Genomic DNA, 23,354 nt, shown 5'->3' with positions numbered 1-23,354 from the left:
AGAAAAAAGTTGTTCAAATCATACAACATTACAGAAAATTACCAGTGCACAAAGGGGTTTTTCTGACATGGATGCAGTTAAACAGAAATATAACAATTCTTCTTGCACAAAACAACCACAAATGCACCAAATATTTTCTGACTGACCACAACGCTTCTTCAACTGAACTGATCACTTCTAGATGGGAGACAGATTATAATTTTCTAACTTTCATATTCTTCAAAATGTTGAGTCACAGTTGGCATTTTCAAAAACCCAGACTAATGGTGATCTATGACAACAACCTTAATATTGCCTTCACAAGCCAGAGACATATTTCACCTTCCCCATAAACTAGAAGAACAGCATATTTCATACAACGTAGCTGCTACTTAAAGTTGCATAAACTTAAACAAAACTTACATGAAGTATACTTAAGGCATATTTACTAAATAATAATTTGACACATGAGGAACCCAAGATCTGCTTTTCATTTCTCTAAAATTTATTTCTATGTTAAAAGACATCTCACCGAATCAACAAGGAGCTTCTTGCTAGATTCCCCAATACTCTTCAAGGCCACATCCACATCCTTTTGTCCAGGCAGACAATTCACACAGTTATTCAAGGAGTGAGACACTGCTTTTGCCACCTACAACGCATAAGGAAACACATACACACTGAGAAAGGCTTAAGTGGTCATTTATCTATTAGGAGGCACATTCTATAGCCTAATTCCTACATTCCGACTCTAACAAACCATTTTTAAGACTTGTGACTGAGTTGGTTTGTTCACCTGTAGTCTCACAGTAGTCATTACCTATGCTCATCCATTTGACAGGATAGTGTTGGCAGGGCAGCTCCACAGCTGCTCCTGTCCCCTGGAAAAAGGCTGCAGCACTGCAGATAAGGGCATGCCCCTGAAGTTCGCCATGTAGTAATCACAGAAATCCTCTGCATGCTACTTCTTTCAAAGTCCTGATTAAAACAAATGTCCTCTCCTAAGAAATTATTTAAAATACAGGCCAATAATAGAACTGCTCAAACCAGTAAAAAAGAACCTGTTACTCCTTAAAGTCTTCAAAAGCAGTGGTGCCATGTGTGCAGAAGACTTGCATTCACTTTTTGAATATAACATGAATTCAGTCCCTTCACTTGGTAATGATCAGTTTAACAGTTGTTTCATTTTTGCAGTCAAGCAGCCTACTCAAATATGTTGTGGGTAAAAGCACGTAACCACATCTTTTTTCCTAAAGGGTGACTAAAATACCATATTTTGTGCCATCTGCATTGTTTAAGATAAGCACGATGTTACTATCTGAGAGCTGCTGGAAGGAGTAAGGAAGCTTACATTCCTTGCACCCTTACTTTCTGTTTTTCTCTGTCATTATTTAATGCTACATTCCAAAGTAATTTCACTGGGTGTTTGATAACTCATGTAGCTGCTCAATTCGCAACCTACCTGGGCTAATCTCTGCTGACTGTCTGCATCCCCTGGTGCAGCAAGGGCCTGCTTCGCCTCCTGAATAAGCATAGCAGAGCCTTCCATGACATCCCTTGCCGAATCCAACATCGCATGTGCTGCCACAGGGTCGGTAGTAGATGCTGCAACCCCTCGTGCTGCCTGAGCCAAAGTCTTCAATGCCTGAGCAGTTTCTCTGGCAGCAACTCCTATGTTCAGATTCCATCAAGAATTCTTTTAGTACCCTTAAAGACAATCTTTGTATTTTATGACAGATGAAATTACCAGTAATGATCCCATTGCAAAGTAAGATTGCAAATGCAGTTTAAAAGAAAATCTTCAAACATGAACACATTTGAAATACACCATTTGCCTAGAAAAATGCCTTCAGTGAAGCCATAAAGTAGGTATTAGAACCCAAAGACCACATTCCAGGCCCAGCTTTTTATCAGTGACTAAATCTTAGTGAAGCACTTAAAAAGAAAATCTAAAACCTGGAAATGAGGAAAAACTCATACTCCAAGCTATAGGGGTAAGTGATTGTCTGAAAGGACAGTGTACATGACTTCAGAGTCACAGTACCTCTGCTTCTTCTGAAAATGTAATTTCAATATTTTTAGAGAATAAACACAGCCATAGCTTAAGTTCAAGCATCTAAAAAAAAAAATTAACGGTATCATTAGGAATGATACAACTTGATATAACCTAGCATCACTGCAAGTACAAGCACATAAAAATAACTGAATGAAGTCAGAGAGAGGATGTCATGAAATTAGTTTCTGTGATCTGTCTGGCCAACATTATAGGACATTCATCAGCTCGGCTGCTAAGGCATACGGCTGTATGAATAATGGCCCCATTCTTCTATTTTTGAAATTTAATTCAGCCCTTAATGAAAACCAATATAAAACAGTCTTCTAAAAGACCTTAATTAGCACACAGTCTAGTCAACAACATATGCCATTAATGTAGGTGGCATATTTTGAATGAAAATGTTAAAATCATGCTATTCCTACCAGAAGAAAGCTATAGAAAAGGTTCACATTTGCTGCACAAGACCTTTTGGTTATCCATGTTTAGACATTAAAAATAATTAGAATGTTCTAATATGCCTATTGGAACTGCTCAGAAATCTGGGATATCACAACCAAATACAACCCACAAAGTAGCCATGTTAGTATTTTAACACCAGTGCCTTTTAACATTTTCTCTTCCAATCAGCTGAACATTTTTAAAACACAGAAACTTTAGGAGATAATGAAAAGCAAGTGATATTATATGTCAAAGTAAAGCCAAGATAGGCAGAGAAGTAGTACTGGCTATGTTGAAGTTACAACCTTTCTATCTGACAATCCACATAGAGCCTTCTGCATTCTTAATTTAAAAAAAACATTTAGGAGAAATACCCACATGTTTTGTTTCCTTTATTTACGGTACCGGTAAGCATCTTTTAAGTTTGACCTAATTTATCACAGCACCACAAAATAAAAAGGTCTGATTGTTTTGCTTTCAGTTTGGTGCTGCTTTCATCCTCTACAATGACTTTCAGTACAAAGTGAAAAGAAAATTACTGTGACAGTTGCAGACAAGAGGGTATTACTAAATAGTGAATATAAGCTGTAAAGAATTTTTATGACAGAGAAACAGCAGAATGTCATAATACCTGCAAACACTCAGTGCTTGCTTGAACTCACAACAGTTTTTCTGTAACAAGACAGTATGAGACATAAAACAGTTCTATGAGCTTTGGAAAGGAACTCAGTGCTTTGTAGGATTTCCCAAACAAACAGCTCTTACAGCGTAATATTAAGAGAGCTCCTAGATTTAATTATTCAGTATCAGCTGCAAGTATTTGCATTCCTTCACCAGATACCCAGTGTTAACTTCTGCATACTCATGTGATAGAAGCCATCTTAATGCAATTACATTTTCTTCAAATGAAAGCAGCTGTAGTTACATAGCCCTGGTGCAATTATATCCAATGAAGTGGTAATTGTCACAATACATTTTATCAGTAATATTTTACAAAAAGTCCTACAGTAGTATTTGTATCAACAGCTTTCATTTCTTACAGAAATTAGGAAACAGAACATTTTACCATTGAAATCTTTTTTCCCTCCTGCAAGAAGCATTTTCTTATTAAGGTGTTTTTAGTTTCTAAAAGTACAGATATAAAAACTAATTGCAGAATCCGTGTGCCCACATTCCCTGTTGGCTTTAACTCAAACTATGCAAATGTGATCAATGAGTCAGAGAGACCAGCTGCATTATACATGTAAAGTGGCAACATCTTGTAAGAGATACAGTTTTAAACATCACGAAGCTATCCCAAATAGGTCTGCGTGTTGTGGTTCAAAAAATATCCAAAGACTTTCTTAATCTTCTGAAAGGATACAGCAGTATTTCCAGTGGTACTGACCTTTAAATTGCATTACATTTTAGTCCTGTCCTTCACAGAGTTTCAGTGGTATATATTTACAAAAACAACAGATGTATCAATCTATTCTGATTATACTCAGATACGCAGCAGACTGCTACATTATTCGTTTATGAAGCACATGATTCACACCAGCAAGTCCTAGTAACTCGCCACAATTCACTACCATCATAAAAGAAAGAAGTAATTCCTTGGTTTAAGTAGTCTGTGGTAAGAAAACCTTCTATCAAGTATTTTATGGAAAGCAGAGGTTTCACAGAGACATTATGAATAAAACACTACCTGTGTAGTGCTCGTTGCCTTGAGCAGCACAAGTTAAGAGCTGGGCCATTGATGAACCAACTGCTTTGGATGTACTTCCCAGGTCCTGAGTGCATTTCTCAAGCTGTGAAAAATAGCAGGGGACAACATTCTTTGTTTAAGCTAAGGTAAAACACACTTGTTTTTTAAACAGTACTAAAAAATTCCTTATTCCACAAAACCCAAGCTTTTACCTCAGCTATTGACCACACACACACACACACCACACACACACACACCACACACACACACACCACACACACACACACCACACACACACACAGTTTCCCTGTCCTGGGTTAAATAAATTAACATATTCAGCAGTATGAAAAACTATTTTATAAAAGCAATGGAAATCAATACCTTCATGTGAGGAGTAGAGGTTTTCTGCCAAATAAAATAATTCACTTTCTGAGCCTACCAGGACTGACAGTCTTAGAAATACTGAGTTCTCATCTTTGCCAGTATTGAAAAAAAAAAATTTTTTGACAAGACTGAAACATTGCTGTTACTAAATTGTAATTTATACAACAGAGTAGGAGGCTCTACAGTCCTATGAGTAATTCTGCTACACAATGTACTTCTGGTGTAATGGGAATGTATACTCTTTTAAAGATAATTAGTGCAAAATCCTCCCAGCATCATCATTATCCAAAGCCTCACAACTGGTTTTACCTCTAATACTACTTCAACTTTTTAACAGCTAACTTTGTTCTTAAATGAAGAACATACTTCCTCACTTACAGTTTCTCCTGGGAGAGGTTTTAACTGTCCATCCACAGCTGCCATCTTAGCATCCTGCAGTTCATTTTTGAGAGTCTGGACTGTATTCAAAGCAGAATCAATTTCCATTGGGCCACACGCTTCATGAGCCTGTTCAGAAATAAGATCAGTATCACTGTTAGCAGCTGTAAGCCACTATTAGAAGCAGTAAATGCTTCAGTTATAATCTCCCCCTCCCAAATTCTTGCTCTCATGACTTTAGAGGCCATTGTGGGCACTTTTAAGTGTTACGTATCATGGATTCCAAACTCCTGAACGATATTCTTAGCTTGTGAATAAAATAACACACTGTTAAGAGCCACCAGGTGAATTAGATGCACTTAGCTTGTGTACCTGCACACTAGGCAGTCCAGGTACTGAGAAAGTAACAGCTGCTGTCTGGACTTCACCTTTGACAAATAGCCTAACTATGCATCTTGACTGAAGTCACACAACCCTCTGATGTGGCAGCCCACAGTCATCAGTACCTATGCTGGAAATCTATAAGCTCAGGTGTAGCTACCCATATGCTACAATCCTGTTTTTGGGCCTCAGCGTACACAAAAAAAATGAAAGCAGACTTTCCACTGATATTTTTTATTTTAAACCCATATGTAGTTTAGAAATCTGTGCATGAAACAGCCTCTGCTTCTCTGAATTTTAGAGATGATAGCTGCAGCTCACAATCACAGCACTGACCACAGCAGTGCTATATCTGGGTTCTCCCCAGTTTGGCTCCCTTTCAGATGTAACAGCAGCTCAGAGCTTTGATGTGCTGCTCTGGTTGTACCCTTCTGCCTTTCTGGTATGGAAAAGGTAGCACAAGCTTTTCTGTTTTCTTGCCACTTCTCCCTCCTCTTTCTATTATGACACAGAAGTCACCTGAGAGTCTGAGCAAACTGTGCACCAAAAGCAACACTGAGAAGTGAACCCTGCCTGAGCATGAGCCGCTCCCTTGGGTCAAGCAGGAGTGAAGCTTGTGACCACCATCCAAGCCATCTTGCTTTAGCTGAATAAATCTAGTATTTACCTACCTTCTGGGAGGCAGTTCGTAGCTCAGCTAAGCTGGTAGCAAGATTCTTTGCACACTGACTTAGCTGCATTGCTGCTGCTTGATCAGCCACAGTGGGGACTGCAGCTTTAGCAGATGCCACCATTTTGCTTCCAGGCTGTTGAAAGAAGAGCAGTGAAAACATTTGGTCTTACTAGCTCATTTTTTTAAAAGTATCTTAGGATTCAATAAACAAACTGTTTCCTCTATTCACACATTCATAATGTTTCTAGATTTCCTGTAATGATGATTTCATGCATTCCTCTGCTCCAAACTACACTCCTTCTAGATCCCAGCCTTTTACTCATATGCTGCACCCTGTCATAATTCCACATTGCAGTGTCCTCTGCAGCAGGAATGATTTGTGATTTACTAGTACAATGACTCCTTCATTGGTACCAATGTCTGCCTGAGGCCTTGGAGTACTCATGTAGACTACTTAAAAATATTTAAATGTTCAGTATCCATGTGGTATGAGCAGGTCTAGGTGGCACAGACTGCAAATTTGTCTCAATGTTTCTAAACATTAACACCCTGCCAAAATTCTATAAATTGAAAACTGTAACTCAAGTAATGACTTCACAGGTTTTGTTGCTAATACAACTAAAATACTTTGCTGATTCTCACCATCACCATGGTACACACAGCCAGCCAGAGGGGACATGGATCATTTTAATGACTTCTGTTTGAATATTTTTCTACACAATTCCCTCTGAAGAGCATGGTTTGCGACACCTATGCCTATGTGGGACCATAAAGAACCTGCTAACAGCATCCAATGAAAAGGTTAATTTCAGTTCCACATTTAAGGCTGGACTAACTGGTGCCAAGTAACGACCATGTCATTACATGGGGAATTGGTTTCTTCTGTTTGTTTCTTGTAATGTCAACAAGAAACCCAACAGTTTTGTTATCAATGCTCAATATTTTATCTGGTTTTTTTAAATATGTTTTGGACACAGGTCAATTTTCATGTTTTGCTGAAAACTTCAATCAAGATCCATTACATATGTAGGCTAGTATCTAAAAAACCATGGTAATATTTCCTTTTATTTGTGAAGAACTCTGGAGCTTGTTGCTGCAACACTAACTTTACTTTCACTAAGAAAGGTTATAACAGCATCTCACATATTCAGATCTCTGCTTAGAAAGATGATGAATTCTCTCCATCTTGCTCTTTAAACTCTTTCCCAGAAGGCAAGAGCTACAGCAATGAATGTTTCTTCTCCATACACTTTAGTTTTGTTACTTTTATCCTCAGTTCTGGCAGTTGTCATTCTCTGCAGATTTAACATCCTTCAGCCATCTGACCTGAGGAACTAAATTCTCCTTAGCTATGGCTCACAGTCAGTGATGAACTTATTAACAGTTTACTGCTTATTTATCACAAATAAAAACATACAGCACTAAAAAAATGCTTTTTGCTCTGATGGGATCTACTACAGCAATCGATTCACTTCACCTGAAGGAAGTTCTGACTGGAATTTATTAGAGCAAGCTGGGCACTGAGGTCTTCTGCCTGAGCTTGGCTTCCTCTTACACCCTGCACCAGCTGAGGAATGTGGTCTGCAACATTCTATAATAAACAAAGGGAAAAGCTTTTAGTAGATAAATAAAAACTCCAAACCAAGCCCTCTCCCCATACCCCTTAAAAGCCACCTGTAGGGTTCACAGATACAATACTCTTGTGCCTTCACAGAACTCACCTAGGAATCCACAGAACTGAATTAATACATGACAGGATTTTTCAGAGATGTTCTGCTTTTACTTAAAAATTCTTTATTTAAGCTACTCATTACTTTAAAGATCCTACAAGACAACCTAAGATTTTTCTGCAAAATTATGTACAGAAAGTATTTCAATTTACTTCCCTTGCATGTTCAAATGCCAGTAGTGGATGTGACAGGTTTTTCAAGAGAATGTCTTGCTTTCAGAAAAGCATTGTGTTTTACACACAAGCACCTTAGTCTACTTTTCCTTGATCTGTAACAGTACAAACTTTACAGTATGGCTGGAGCATTCTGAAGTGTGTATTGCTAAAACTTTATTCCTGGACCGCCCAGATTCATGCTCTTTGTCCATCCATTTCACAGTAACACATACTTCAGCAGTGCAATACTAATTTCTTTTTTTCCCCCCTAAAAATGTAGGTATTGAATCTTCTCTGCTATCTAATAAATCATCATGATCAAATTAGAATGAACTGCAAAGAATACCCTGAATCAGCTTGCCTTTTTTTAATTCATACTGAAATAGCAGCTGCCTACAACACAATCCTGAGATGCACTTGAGCTACCTTATTTAATGCCAACATTTCTCAGGATTACCACTGTGACAAGAAATAATTGCTGAATGTTAATGTGGCTTTTAACGATGCCTTCTTTAATAGTTTTGGTTTTGTTCCCCACATAACTGCTCTCCCATCTAGGAAAAAACCCGTTTGCATTCTATTGTCTTTTTCAATTTTTTGTTTAAATGCAGTTTCTTTAAAAACCCTGAGGCAACATTAGTCAGAACTAGAAATTAAGCTGCCAAATGTAGCTTAAACACAAAAGAGAACAGCTTCTCACCAGACTCTGAATTGTAGCTTGGAACTATAAAAATGTGCCTGACTTCAGGCATACCTTAAAACCTGTGCTCTTAACTCCGTAGTAAGGTCTAACTTATTTTTTACAGTGACATTTAAGACCCCAGTTGCTTGTAGGCTGAACAACAGAATCGCGGGATCAGTATTGTTAGTTAAATAGCCAGTACATTAAATAAGGATTTCACTCCAATATAGTATAAATTACTACTGCTACAGCATCCTTTGTTGTGGAAAATATAAAGGTTACCTTAATTCTGTAGCAGACCTCAGTCTCATTTCACTGCATGTATCGTTCATCAGGCTGCTTTGATAATCATAGAGCTACTGGCCTGCTGAAGAGCACACTCAGGTGCTGAATGCGTGGCAAAGACTTCTTGCCAGCGTACAAATTTCTGAGAGCAACCAGACCCCTCCACAGAGTGCTTCTAGCGTAGCTCTGCACTTACAGCACTGCTGACTAACTTGCAGCTAAACTTTTACTTAAAGCACTTGCTTCAGGTGACTTGGTTGTTACTTCACAGATACATGCTGAGGTGTAAGCCTGTCAGTCCTTTCTAGTAAACTGTTTACAGGGGTATTTAACAGCAAAGTACTAGATAGCACTTACAGTAGCTCAGCTTTTCAAAGCTCTTCTTACAGTAACGCATGGAAACTATGGATGATACAATGGATAAGGGTTCCCCAGCATCCACGCAGATAAATGTGCGTGATGTTAGTTTTGCTTGATTTTGGCTTGTTTTCTTAGAACTCCTTTTGAGGTTGCAACAGTATTATTATAAAAGGTGATCTTCAGTTCCCCATAAAGGAGAGTTCAAGAGTTACATGTCAGTGGGTTGTGATATGTTTACCTTACAGCTCTGCACAAGTTGCTGGTGGGCTGCTGTGTTTTTATTTGAAACAGCTGCATTCTGAGAAGCTGCAATAGTCTGAGTAGCAGCAGCTGCAGCTTGTTTAGCAGCAATCTTTGGAGAAAAAGAAACAGAGTTAAATCAGTGGTAAAAGTCTGAGTAATTCAGAAGATGAAATACATATTATAGGTAATGTTGACAGTAACGATTTTGACAGGTTAATACATTACATCCTTTGATTAATTTGATTTGCCTTAACAAAACTCAGGATTACTCTTCTCTCAAGATGAAAATGAGATGAACACTGTTATCCATCTCTAACTTGCCAGTGAAGAAAAAGATGGAACTACAAGGATTCTAAGATCTTACTCCTTCATAGCTTAGGTTGCGATATGACCAAAAGAGAGAAGAAATTATCTAATCAACTGGCTCTGTACAAAGAAGGTCAGAGAAAACAGGCAAAGTACATATAGTGCTTCACACTGCTACGTTAACATCTCTGACCCAAGACTCGAAGGATCCAACTTCTACTGAGACTGCCTATAGCAAAAGCAAAGATACTAAAATGATGCAAAGGTACAAAATACTGATATTACTGAGCCTAAAAGCACTGAAAATTCATTCTTCAAATATCTGAGTGTTATTATCAGCCTCTCCTTATTACAAAATTAAAAATTCAACAATTTATCCAAAGTATTCCAACATGTTGTACAATATTTTTCTTTAACTGGCCCACTAAATACAACCAAGCATGAGGCTTACTCTCATCATTACACATTTCATTCCTTTGTAAGGCAGTATATATTGTAGCAGCAAAACAAATAAAAGGTCCTTTCTATAAAGCTTTCTTGCTCGCAGTTAGAAAAGTGAGACATCAGCCTTTATTTCCTGAAATACTCCTGATTTTTGGTTCTAGCCAGATACAGTAATTTAAATGCACTTCTGGAACATGGTTACCTTCCTAGATCCCCTTGTTTGTCTAATCTCATCGTACTTGAATCAGACTACTGTAAAACCAGTTGGAAACTAGGAATTAAGAAACGCTTCTTTCCTTAATCTGTCTTTTCCACATTTTAGCTGAGAAAGGTAAAATCAAATGTTGCCTACAGGACAAACTTCAGAGATATTTTATCCTTGGTGCACAGTAAATTGCCTTCCTCCCCCTTGGCGCTGCTACTAGATATGATGTATCTTTTCACTTTCATTTCTGCTTTTTTGATTCTCTGAATAATTTAAAAGTTTAATTGGATATGCTGCAATTCAGTATTGCTTTGTACGGACCTTTACATGACATTCTGGCAGATATACTAGTAAAACCACCAAAATCTATTGTATGTAAAATAGTTTCAGCTCAGCTGTTTGAAACCTCAGTTGTTCTAATTTTATGTCTAAGCCACTATTAAATGCCTTCTAAGTCAAATTCTTATACTGCTTTACTACATCAGAGATACAAGTTGCTCAATTTTCTGAGGACTACAGTATCATATACTAGCATCTCTAATTCCAAGCCTTGTGCTCTGGAACTGAGCTTACAGGTTTATCATTCTATCCTCGTCACTTTTCCTGAAATATGCATTTCTACCTGCTTGAAATTATCTACAGATACTAATTATCAAAATGGAGTAAACTGAAACTTCAACAATATCTATTTTCCAACCTCTAATCTGTTGACTATTTTCTTCTTGATGGCATTCTGTGCAGCTGCATTTGTTGCCACTCGCAGTCCCTCTGCTGCTTCTCTCAGACGCTGCTGTTGATCCTCATTTTCAGGATTGGCTGCAGCTCCCTGAATAAAATTTCAGAGCAAAAACCATGAGCCTCAGTAAAAGTTCCTGGAGAAAATGCAGATGAATATCAAGGCTTTAGTGCCTGCTGCACCAGCCTTTACTGTCCTTATCATCATCTCAACCAAAGTTAGAAGAATATTAAAATGTTACAGGACTTTGAAGCAGAAAATTTATGGCTAGTGCAAGGTTGTTACTGTCTATGATAGGTACTTTGAGGAAGGAAGATGAATATTTGCTTCATATACTACTTTAGGTGTTTGAAAAAAAAACCTTTGTAATCTGCTTCTGCTATGATCTGTAGTAATGTACTTTGATGAATGTAGGTTTTGAAAAAAACTGTTTTTAAATTCCCAATTCAATATGCCCTTCAGTAACTGCAGTCCAAACCTTGACAAACAGTAGGTTTTCTTCATTTGAAGTTCAAGAAAGTACTGGAAAGTCAAGGATATGCTCTGTAGCCAGGCATGTGGGCCTTCTAGAGCCCTAGCAGAATGGCTAGCCCTGACTCGTAATAATCATTTAAGGGCAGGATCTGGGAAACAGTTCAAAGAACATATTCCTCCCTGGTGGATTTAAACAGATTTCTAGCAGAGAAAGGAAAGAAAAGGTTGGATATTTGCTCCTCTTGTGAGAATGGGGGGGTGGGGTGGAACACAGGCAAGATTGACCTGGTGGAGGAAACTGTTCCTAAGACAAGCAGAGACAGAATTGCTTTGTTAATGGCCTTTGTAAGAGATATTTTAAGAAACTGCAATGGTTTTGTTGTTCTATTTGTATTGGTAGATTGGTACAAAACTTTGCATCACAGTGGTTACATCTGCTGGTAACTGCCCTATATGACTTGGTTAATGACCACTCTGCACACATGTGAGCAAAGCAGTGCAAGAAGGCTTTTTAAATACAAAAAACCTTCAGGTAACTAATAAGTTGTTTTTTTCTGAATGTACCTAGAATAAGTCATTGAATGCAGAACATTTACAGGGTTAGAAAAACCATCTCTACTATCAGCCAGATCCTATCTATAATATCCCACATAGCATCTCCTCCTTGTGTAGAACCATACAATTTTAAGCTGACAGTTAATCTTCCTGATACCTTTGCAGCTTCAACCATGCGAGCTGTAGAATCTGCCAGGAGCTTTGCAGCAGCCAGAAGCTTTTTAGAGTTGTCCATGTCGATTTCTGCTTCGGCATCTGACCTCATGGCATTGACAAGATCAGAGGTGGCTTGAGCCAGTACCCTGGCCTGCCGTACCATTTCACCTGTGGGATGCAATTATATTTTTACTTTCCTTCTCTCTGCATTTCAGTTTTGATTTCAAAAGTCATCGCAACAAGATGAAAATGAAGTTATTTTTGCTGAAGCATTCTTTTGACTTGCAAACAGTACACAAACAGTTTACAAAAGCTTCATGAACAAAATCTTTGATCACAGCATAGATGAAGGAAACTGCTACAGTGGAGTTAAAAAAAACATAGTATCTGCATTCTAGATAGCAAGACAAAAACCAAAAATCAATACTTTAAGGTAATTTTGAATACACAGTTCAAGGAAACTCCTGGCCCAGTGAAGAGTAATAATTTTGCTTTCAAATTACAGCCAAAATTTCACTCCTCTAATAAAAATTACCCATCTTTCACTTATTCTTTTGGAGAATTATCTTCTGTCTAATATAAACTAAATTAAGAACTCTGTCAGAAGAAACTCAGAGTCGATGAGGTGGTTTTGGCCAAAAATAAGTTGAATATTTAAGATACTGGAGTCATGGTTCTGGTCATGGTAAAGCACAGAGATGAAGCAGCAATGCTTCTGAAATGGATACATACCCTTCCTGGAGCAACTTCATTTGGTCACTATAATATACCCTTGAAGTCCTTCATAATAGATTTGAACCCATACAGCCTTTGGCTTTCTGTAGGTTATCAAATCAAGAAAGATGTGTTTGGGTCTCAGGCCTCGTTCTTTTCAAATGTTTTTAGAAAATCATGGGAAAGAAAAATAAAGCAGCACTTTTGTCATGTGTAAAGCTGACTTGTGGGCTTAAGAATTAAATGCCTTCTTACCAGGCTCCGTTGGTCAGGCAAAGGCAAAAAATACTAGAGTTTCCTAGCCGTTATCAATTATTTCCCAGTATGCAATTTAGCAATTAAACTTTTTACCAATAATGCCTAACTCAGCTCACAGTCCAAGTATTTTACTTGAAAAAATCCCTTTAAATACCCCTTCTTACTGTATTAAGACAGTAAATCAAACAGAAAGAATCACCTGCTTGGGCAATAATACAGCAGTCACAAGCCAGAGTCTCTTTGCTGTTAAAATTGCGACCATAGGAGTGCAGTGATAAATTGCAAACACAGACTGGAATCTGAATGCCTTTTATTAAAAACAGTATTCCACAAAAAGATATTTGACTGGTAACAGAAAAAAAATGCTACCCAAGATCTTCTACTGCATCTTCTGTACAGAAGCTGAATCGTAAGTGACAGCAAAACATAAAATTTGACATGCTTTCCTGTGCACATCTACAGTAATTAAATTGCTTAGGATAGCTAGGGAGCATTAGAAAACTTTTTTCATAGCTTTCAATTCAAAGATTAAGAGTAGTTTAGCAAACATTCTTGTGCATCTTTTAAAAATTTTAACCACTGACATTTCTTGGAAAGAAGATGCTAGGGTCAAACTAATGTTTTCTAGAAGAGTGTTGTACTGCTGAAATGACAGTTCTTTAAAAAAAAAGAAACATCTGAAAGTTTTACCTCTTATATGTAACAACTAAAGATGACTACAATAAAAGATTAGTCTGTTCATATCGACTGTAATGTGAATACAACTGTGACTGAAATATTTTCTTTCCTGGCCTTACATTTATATAACACAATAGAAAAGACCAAAACCATACTATTCACCATAACTGATCCTATTTTAAACTTTCTATGAATTGTCTTGATTTCAAGTTGATACTGCCCCTTCACACTGTTGCTACTTCATAACATTTACAAATACTGAAATTTCACCATTCTAAGTGATTTCCTGGTTCTTTACTACAAATTCACATTGGATCGGTTAAATGTTAGGCATCTCAAGTTTTGGTTGGTTCTAGAAGCGGCACAGTTCTTAAATATCACTGAAAAAAGCAGAAGTAAGTTTCAAAACCTACAACAAAATCGACACATAATAAAAATCAGTCACTGGGAAGTATTTGTTCAGATACGTGTCTTCATGTTTGGAGAGGAGAAATTCCTACAGTTCCGTGAAGTGAAGCAGTTGTAGAAAACAGACAAAATATTACAGTGATCCTTTAGCATATCAATTGTTTTCACAGAATATTCATTCTATCTAGCACACAAATACGTGCATTTTACCAATTTAATATTACGTGTTGAAGGACTGCTCATCATGACAGCACTGGCCTAGAAACACAGTACACTTCAGAGGTTTTTTACTTGCATTATCTGAAATGTCCACATCCAATTCCAAACCGTGGAAAGCTACTGCCCATTAGAGAAACTTACCAGCATCTCCCATTGAACTGAAAATACTCTCTGTGACACACATGATGGTGTCCGTAGCCTGGTCATAGCGTCCAATGGGCTCTCCCCTGCTCGCAAACTGGCGGACGTGCTGCAAAAGGTCATTCAGGGCTTGGCTGACAATGCTGGCGGCTGCACTGACCTGCTTCAGTAACTCAGTGTCATCTGTGGCAGCCTGGCAGGCCCTCACACAGTTCTCCACTGAACGGTCTACCAATTTCCCTGCCTCAATCAGCTGTTCCTGACACACTGGAGAGCTGATGGTGGGACTCACAACCTGCATGGGGAAAGGACACAAAGCATTCAGAAAAGGCTTAATTGCAAATTTCCTAACTACTAAGTGAAACATCTACTTCATTAGTTTTTAATCTTTAACGTATCTTTTTTCCCTAGACAGCAAAACCTGAAAGTGAGTATTTAAATAAGTAGCTTCAGACATCTAGATTAGCAATCTGGGCTCTGCATATTGCTAATTTAATCTCAATTTAGATTCTGAGAATGGAGGCCCCCACCTTGTTTCATGCTTCTTCAGCAGCTACTGAACTGAGAAAACACTAGACAGTGGTTCTTCTGGAGGGTAGGCATGGGCCAAACTCCTCCAGAGTAACTACGTTCACTGGCAGACTTCTGTACCCTGGAATTCCAAATAAAATGAAATATTAATCGGAATTGGTCCTGTAAAGCCTTCTTGTATCAGCCTTTTGTTTGTTTGTTTAAATAAAAGTAGCGCTTGGCACAAGACAAACAATGTTCTACTTCTGAAGCCACAGACAAGTAATAAACCCTGTAATCTACTGATTAGAAACAACCTTCCCCCATTTTGTTCAGGCATATCCAGACAGCTCTTAGCAATGGGAAAACTGTGCATATCTTATGAGGAAAACAGGATGCCACAGGGTGTCCTATGCCATATTGAAGAAATTCACAAGCAGTAAGAACATCAAGTCCAAATAATGAAAATTCATATATGTGCATTACAAAGAGCCCTTGCAGCCAGAGAAATAAGTAGAATATACTGAAAATTTAATACCTATTATTGGCTATTAATTTTAATATAAACCTTCTGGAGGTTTCACAACAGTTGAAAACCCATATCACTATAAAAGATGACACTGCAGACTTAAAAAGCAGCGTCCAAATAGGAAATGCGAACTGTTTAATTTTTAAAATTAAATGAGCATTTTATTTATTTTTAAGACAAAAAAGCCTGCAGAAGATGTAAGGCTCCAATTGCACACTTGAGAATTTGAGTTCTGATCTCAACTCCTTAGTAATTTGCTTAGACTGAAAATCAGTACTTTGCCAAAAGCAATGTATCTATTAAAACAAGGTTACTGTAAAAATCAGTGCAAATCAATGATCACAAACTTGATGGTATTTTCAGAAAGAACACCACCTTTTAATCACTTAGCTTTAGATGAGGTGAACCCATCCTAATTGTAGGCTTTACTAGAAAACTTACACAGTCCCACTGTGCTTCTTGAACTAGTATTTTTTACTTTTTTGTTTTATCAATGTTAGTAACTTATCAGCTGGGCTCTGTTATCTGTGGAACCTTCTCTGGAGATTACAGCAACACCTCACATCCTCTGGGCTCCTGACTGCCATTATTACAGGTGACAATTTATTAATCAACTTTGACACTGCATAGATCTAGAGCTATAATATTAACACAGTATATTGCTTGAGACAGCCAGAAATACACAAAAGCACACTCTTGAAACAATGCCTTTCCACCTCACAAACAGTGCCAGCCTCACCTTCGCACAAGCCACAAGCTGGGAAGTAGAGAGTGCACACTGTGTAGCAGCAGCAATGACCCTGTTTTGCAGGACTGTATCCTCAGCGACTTGTGCTACATTCTTGGCCTTCAGCACTAGCATGGCAGCAGCATTTGCAACAGCTTTGGCCAGACTCATCAGAACATCCTGGTAAAATAAAGGGAAAACTCAGTCTTGTGAAGAAAAATGTATATGCTTTGTTTATATCAAGATCAGGTCTTGTGAAGTTAGTAAGTGCTCTTGTATCAAAACTTAAACGTTTTGTTTTGTATAAAGCAGCAAATATGGCTACTACTCTGAAAACTTGACAGTCTTCTGTTCTCAGTATGACCATTTCTCTATTGACATTATCAAGTTACTGGACTGAATGGGTATGGACTGTCAAATTTTGAACTGGCTCAGCATCCATATAAACAAATCTATGTCACAAATTGCAATGTGCTTATCTTCACCTCCTAAGAATACACTATTAGTACAATAACATCTGGAGCTCACCACTAAACATGCAATAAATATCTGCAATAGGGATGACAACCTCAAGGAGCAAACTGCTGAGGACAGACAGTCCTTGAGTTAATACTAAACTCAATACTTAACTGTTGTTAACAGTAATGACAATTGCCACTCTGTTTTTGAAAATGCCGTTTCCAACCACAGTATCTCCCTGTCCATGATGTAAATATAGCTGTATAAATTTGTTGTTCTTAGCTGTTACAAAAATGTAACTCAAAACAGGTCTTAATTCCAGAACATTTTTCCCTCATACAAAAATCTGCTTAACTCTGAAACTGCAAAATTAAAACACACTCATGTTAATTCCTTAAATTACTTTAAAAGCTACATTCCATATATTTCAGGGTTTTAGTGGGACAGTCTTACCAATGCCTGTGGTGTTAAAATGACATGGCTTTCCTGTAAAAAGATACTACAGATACACTTAAGCATAATTTTAACTTCACAAAAGAAAGAAAACCTTGGATTGCAAAAATAAAGAACACCAGTTTTCATTTTGTTTTTAGGGTATGAAAGCAAGATAAACCAGCTCTTTCCTTACCCACCTCCTCCAACACTTCATAGCACTTATCAGAATGTATACGTTCTTTCCCTTGGACAAGAAAGAGATGGCTGCAATACATACTCTACTAAGAATACAAGTGAGAACTCTGATGAAACTTGCAGAGATTTACTAGTGGATCACATGTTTAAAATGGCCTGTAAGTTATATTAGCAGACATCTTGCATACAGTGCACTCCAGAGGTCTATCTGTTGCTGTAAATTACTTCTGCTTGGTTCTAGTGCAAACCTGTTCTTGGCATTGAGTGAAAAGAATCCAGACATGTTTTTCACAGAACATTTAAGAACAATGGTTTTAAACTGCTAATAGCTAACATCGTTATTAAGTCATACAGGCATTCTGATTTGATAATTGATAATACTAATTATCTTAAAGAAATATGTTTGTAATATAATACTTTTCTACTACTCTGTTTACCAAAAGGTTGTGTAAACTTTTTGTTTACATGCACCCATGCAGATACAGCAAACACTTCTGTGAAAACCACTATATTTAATGAGAAGAAATACTTGTCCTTTGTTAATAAACTTTCATTCATTCTTCATAAATAAATGGCATAATAGGTCATTAGCTTGCAAAGACAGTGAAACACAAGGAATGGCAATGATTGAAGTTGTCTGTGTGCATGGGCAAGTTTTAATACACTGCTTCCCACAAAATCCATATGGCATTCAGAACGATTAAAGACTAGGCATGTCCGCCTGGAAAACTCAATTGCAATCTTGCATCTGGCACACTGTACTTTGTGAAGATAGAGGTTTTAAAAGTTGTTTGCTGTTCCTTATTTTCTGTGTCTGACTTGGCACTCTGTGATGTAACTTTCACTCTGCTGCAACTGAAGCAAATGGGAAAGGCCATATCAAGCATGACACAATGCCAAGAATTTGAGAGAGCAACAGGTCATAGGGTATCTGAAATTGGCAGATCTCTAGACTTCCATGCCCAATTTTCCACCTGTAAAACGGAATGACAGTTCCAAATCCTACAGGAAAGCTACAAAAGATGTTATCTGCAACACTGAGGTACTCAAAGTCACCATAAATGAAGCCAGGGATGAATGTAGTAGTGAAAGTAAAAAGCAGAGAATTTGAAAAGCAAGAGTCTGTTCAGTATGCAAATAACACGAGCCATGCATTTTAAACACTGAGGAGAGTACAGTGCAAACAGTTCTCCACGAAGCAAAAAAGCATGTGTATGATGCACAGAATGAAGTAAGAATTCCTATAAAATCAGCATTCGGTGATTTTGTCACTAAAAACAATATAATAATGGATTAACCTCGATTAGCTTTGGGAAACTTCAAATCTAGCATTTTCTGAATGCACTTTAAGAAGCCTGGTTTTATGCAGTAGCCTCCTCATTAGAAAGCTGCACCGTTTTGACAGTGACAAGCAACCCCCTCATTACCTGAAACCTTTCATCTGTTTCACTCTCTCCAATTTGTCTCAGTAGCTCCCCGCTTGCTTGCCCGATGCTTCCAGCTGCAGTCAAAACTGTCTGTCGAGGCTGGAAAAATATAATGGTGAAATACATTAATTCAAAGAAAGTAAACTTTACTTGAATTTTAGATTTCCTCAAGGAACTTCTGCATTAACATGCAATCAATATGGCAAAAAGAAAATAACTACACAACAGAAAAACTTTACTTTTACGCACACACACAACTGCGCATTCATATTTCAGGGGTTTCATCTGAAGTGCTCCCAGAAAGCATGTAAAAAATTTTTAAGAACTTGAATAGACACTGTTGTAATAAATGCAAGGATAATTAAGGATGGATAGTCAATATACCAACTGATCTGAAACATCAGGAGATTTCATGTTCTCCAAAACAAAAACACCTGAAAAGATCTAAGGCAAACTGGCTGCAGACTCCAACTCATAACAAACAGATCAAGTTAGTCTATCCTGGTCAGTACTACTCACATTTCTGGAAAAGTGCAATAGAGGGATTAACTTCTCATTTTATATGTCAAAGTAGACAAAAATAGTAAAGGAAAAAAAAATAGTATCTCTCTACTTCCTATTAAACTGAGTTATAGTACTGTTTGAGATGTTTCTACAAGATAATGTAGTACCCAGATAAAGTAGCTATTTATTACACAAATCAATTAACCTCTGCATATAAGACAGAACTTCCTAATATCAAGGTGCAAGACTTAAAGGCATAAAGATAGAGACAGATGAAGGAATAAGGAATCAGAAGAACTACTCGCACAGGGGACATTATGTGGCACTGAGCAGGTGAAGCTTAGAAGCTAACATGTCTCAAAAAATGCCGAAGCCATGTACTTCAAAGAGGGAATCTGAGAAGTTTTCATTTACTCGCCTCTCCTGAAGTAGGTTGCACAGCCTTCAGCAAATCTGATACAGCACTGGCCAATGTTCGAGCAGCTTTCAGTAGGTCTTCTCCACTCCCAACTTCATCATCCATGAGAGCAGCAAGCAGTTTCACACCTTTAGACATCTCAGTGAGGTTGGAAGAGATGGTTGTGATTGCACAGCCGACAGCAGTGTAATCAGTGTCAACTGGGTCCCCTGTAGAGCAAATGTTTTTACATGATCAGAATCCTCTAGAGGTTAAAAAGAAAAAAGGCAGCCACCACAACCTACATTCTGGTGAGAGGCAAAAGAAATTTCAAGATAACCAATCAATGCCTAGAAAGGCACTAATTTTTCTGCTCTAATTTTTCCAATTTCTACATTTCTTCTACAAGAATTTATCTTCTAACAGAATTTCACTTCATTCAATGCAATTTGCTGAGAAGACCACAGTTTCAGCTATCTTTCAACATTGAAAGAACCCAAGGTAATAAAGTATTGACCTCTTTAAGCCACTCACAGCTCCTTCAACTTGTAATTTGCTGAAGAAAAAAACCACTGTCAATAAATGCATAATCTCTCTCTAACAACTGTCAGATCAATAATGCTTTTTTGCAGTAACTTTGCAAACACTCTCTGCTTTACTTTGTTGAACAAGCAAGCTACATTTCATCTTCATTAATGGTTGTACCTTTAGTGTAAGAGATAAATTGAAGATGCAAAAATTGTGCTGGGAGGGACAGAAAGCTTGGTCCCCGCATCAATGCACTTAGCTATTGGAATATTTTGAAGAAAATTTTTCTGCAGCTGCCCAGTACTCAGTCCCTATGTTACTTGCATAAGACTGATTAACTAGGAGACTGCAAGGAAATCCTTCCCTTAGAAATTTACCTGCTGTAAGGTTAACAACAGACGCAGTTCCTGCAGTGATAGCATCAACTTGAGAGTGTATTTCATGTTTTGATTCATCAACCTTGTTCTGAACCCATACCCTTGATGCCTAAAGAGCAATAACAAAAACAAGAATTAAAGACTGTAGTGAGGTTCTGTAAAAGGAGAGACTATATAAATCTCTGGTTCCTTCACAAACCTTTAGAAGTGAAACAGATGATAACAACTAAGCCCTTACAGTGAAATATCCAAACAAGCATTTTCTTTTTGCTGAATCATTCACTACAGAATTGCTATCACATTTTAAAAGCCGCCCTTTTAAGGTAAATGCCATAAAAAGTGCATCCATGAAGGCTAAACACTCTTAATAGACAGTCCCTCATAAGCGACAGTCTCTTGCTCTGTCTTCCTGCCTTAACCTGGATCAGGAATGACAGAATCATATTCTGTTCTTATTTTTCAAGTGTTTGGGCGGCATTCACTCCAATCATAAATACTGCCCATAGTTTGCATTTAATTGTACATATGCATATGAAACAAGTAAGATTCCAGACATGGTTATGCAAACAAGTCTGCTACATTTAATCTCAGAAGACTGATTACAGGTGAGGTGGAACAATGTACTTGAATTCTTCAAAGACACCACAAAATTTTAATCTTATTTTAAGAGCTTTAGCGATACCACTTTAGGTCCAGGGACAATGACTAAACGGATCTGTAAACACCCCAAAGCATTCAGATCCATTTCCACAAGGTATTAGAAAAACTCACCATGTCCTGCCCTAGAGGTGGTAGGTTATCAACTTCACTGAGGTCAGCTTGTGCCTGTTGAACAGCATGCATACTAGTATTAATAGTCCCCATTAAGGCCTGCTGAGCTGAGGTCTGAAAGACAAGACAAGGAAATGGCTGTATGTTATGTATCAAATGGTACTTCAAGCAACTTTCTTAGATCGAACAATGCCCAACAGACACACACAAAACCACCAAACTGTCTTGCTGACTTGCATTCTAAGAACATGAACATGAAAACGGAATTATTGATTTCCCGGAATAGGCTACCAATGTAATCAAGGATGACTCTGAAACTAAATTGCCATCAATACACACAAGCTAACAGACCACTGGAGGAGTTTAGACAAAGCAGGATGGCTATCTGTACTGGGTGTCTGTGGCAAGGTTTTGGCTGCAGGGGGGACTTCTGTGAGAAGAGGTCAGGGGCCGCCCCATGCCAGGCACAGCTGGTAATAGACAGCTCCAACAGACCCAGCGCAGGGCAGAGCTGAGCTCAGCAGCCAAGCTGGTGGCACATCTGGGAAAACATCAGTAAGAAAGGGCAAAATATCACATGGCAGTGATGGGAAAAAAAAATTCAAGAAACAACCCTGCAAACACCAATGTCTGAGAAGGATGGGGAGATGGTGCTCCAGGAAGGAGAGCAGAGATTCCCCAGCAGACAGTGGGAGAGACCATACTGGAGCAGGTATTTCGCTGTAGCCTGCTGAGAGGGCCATGCTGGAGCAGATATCCACCCTGCAGCCCACAGAGGATCTCAACAGTGCAGCAGGTGGATACTTCCCTGAAAGAATCTACAGCCTATGGAGAGCCCACACTGGAGCAGGGTCCTGACAGAAACTGCAGCCCATAGGGGACCTGTGCTGGAGCCAATTTATCCTGAAGGACTGCAGCCCATAGGAAGGACCCACACTGGAGCTAGGAAAAAGTGTGAGGAGTAAGGAGCAGCAGAGAGGGGCTCTTATGAACTGACAAACCAGGAGCAGGGAGTAGAATAGTCAGAAATTAAGGAGTAAAGTTGAGTCTGTGTAAAAAAGGGGGTGGTGGGAAGGTGTTTTAGCATTTGTCAGTTTCTCACTATCTAACTCTATTTTAACTGACAAAAAATTAAATTTATTTTCCCGAAGTTGAGACTGTTTTGCCCATGAAGGTAATTGGTGATGTCCCTGTCTCTATCTTGACCTATGTTGAGATAAATCTTTTTTGATCTTATTTTCTGCCCCCCAACACCATCCTGATGAGCAGGAGTGAAAAAGCAGCTGGGTGGGTATTTGGCAACCAGTCAACATCAACCCACTACACATACTAAACTTCTAGTTATATGTCATGTTCTTAAGCATTGATTCTATCCTCTACAGCCTGCTAAGTGCTTCTGATAGTGTTTTAGTTTAAATGAGAAAACAACACAGCATCAGCTTTAAGCCTGCTAAAAAATTCTAAACTGGGCTAATGACAAGCTAAATGTAAGCCTTCTTCTTAAAACTGCTTACTTCTGAAAGTCTTTAAAAGTTTGCGTTTTTTTTTTAACCCTTGAGTACTAATTTAACTACTTAGAAGTAAAGAGAAAGGTGGAAAAGCCAGCTTTAAAGATAACGAGGAATTAAGTCAAAATGTGATATGCTAAATATTTCAGGGATGTTCAAAACTTGTATTTAGTAAGACAGCCAGGAAGTCACATTCAATATCCTCCTCCTGCTCGTAGTAATAGGAATAACATGCTGTTTCTGACTACTTGCAGCACAGACA

The 23,354-nt window shown here is 38.1% G+C and overlaps 1 protein-coding gene across 4 annotated transcripts in view; it reads right to left on the bottom strand.

The window, feature by feature from the left end:
• TLN2 (talin 2) overlaps nt 1-23,354 on the bottom strand; it is a 206,143-nt gene that overhangs the window by 67,532 nt on the left and 115,257 nt on the right. For all 4 annotated transcript variants that reach the window (XM_042803683.1, XM_042803681.1, XM_042803682.1 and 1 more), the window contains 15 exons: nt 21,585-21,698; nt 20,814-20,922; nt 19,930-20,138; nt 19,008-19,106; nt 16,504-16,671; nt 14,726-15,020; nt 12,309-12,475; nt 11,084-11,212; nt 9,427-9,540; nt 7,454-7,567; nt 5,975-6,109; nt 4,923-5,051; nt 4,161-4,263; nt 1,442-1,650; nt 512-631 (listed from right to left, as the gene is read on the bottom strand). In XM_042803683.1, the coding sequence (XP_042659617.1) occupies nt 512-631; nt 1,442-1,650; nt 4,161-4,263; nt 4,923-5,051; nt 5,975-6,109; nt 7,454-7,567; nt 9,427-9,540; nt 11,084-11,212; nt 12,309-12,475; nt 14,726-15,020; nt 16,504-16,671; nt 19,008-19,106; nt 19,930-20,138; nt 20,814-20,922; nt 21,585-21,698 (2,214 nt within the window). The remainder of the gene's footprint in view (nt 1-511; nt 632-1,441; nt 1,651-4,160; nt 4,264-4,922; nt 5,052-5,974; nt 6,110-7,453; nt 7,568-9,426; nt 9,541-11,083; nt 11,213-12,308; nt 12,476-14,725; nt 15,021-16,503; nt 16,672-19,007; nt 19,107-19,929; nt 20,139-20,813; nt 20,923-21,584; nt 21,699-23,354) is intronic.

This window comes from Tyto alba, unplaced genomic scaffold (assembly GCF_018691265.1).
Source record: "Tyto alba isolate M040663 unplaced genomic scaffold, T.alba_DEE_v4.0 Super-Scaffold_41, whole genome shotgun sequence".
In the NCBI taxonomy this organism is placed as follows: Eukaryota; Metazoa; Chordata; class Aves; order Strigiformes; family Tytonidae; genus Tyto; species Tyto alba.
Note: the sequence above shows the minus strand (reverse complement) of the source record. Positions and strands in the feature narration are given on the sequence as shown.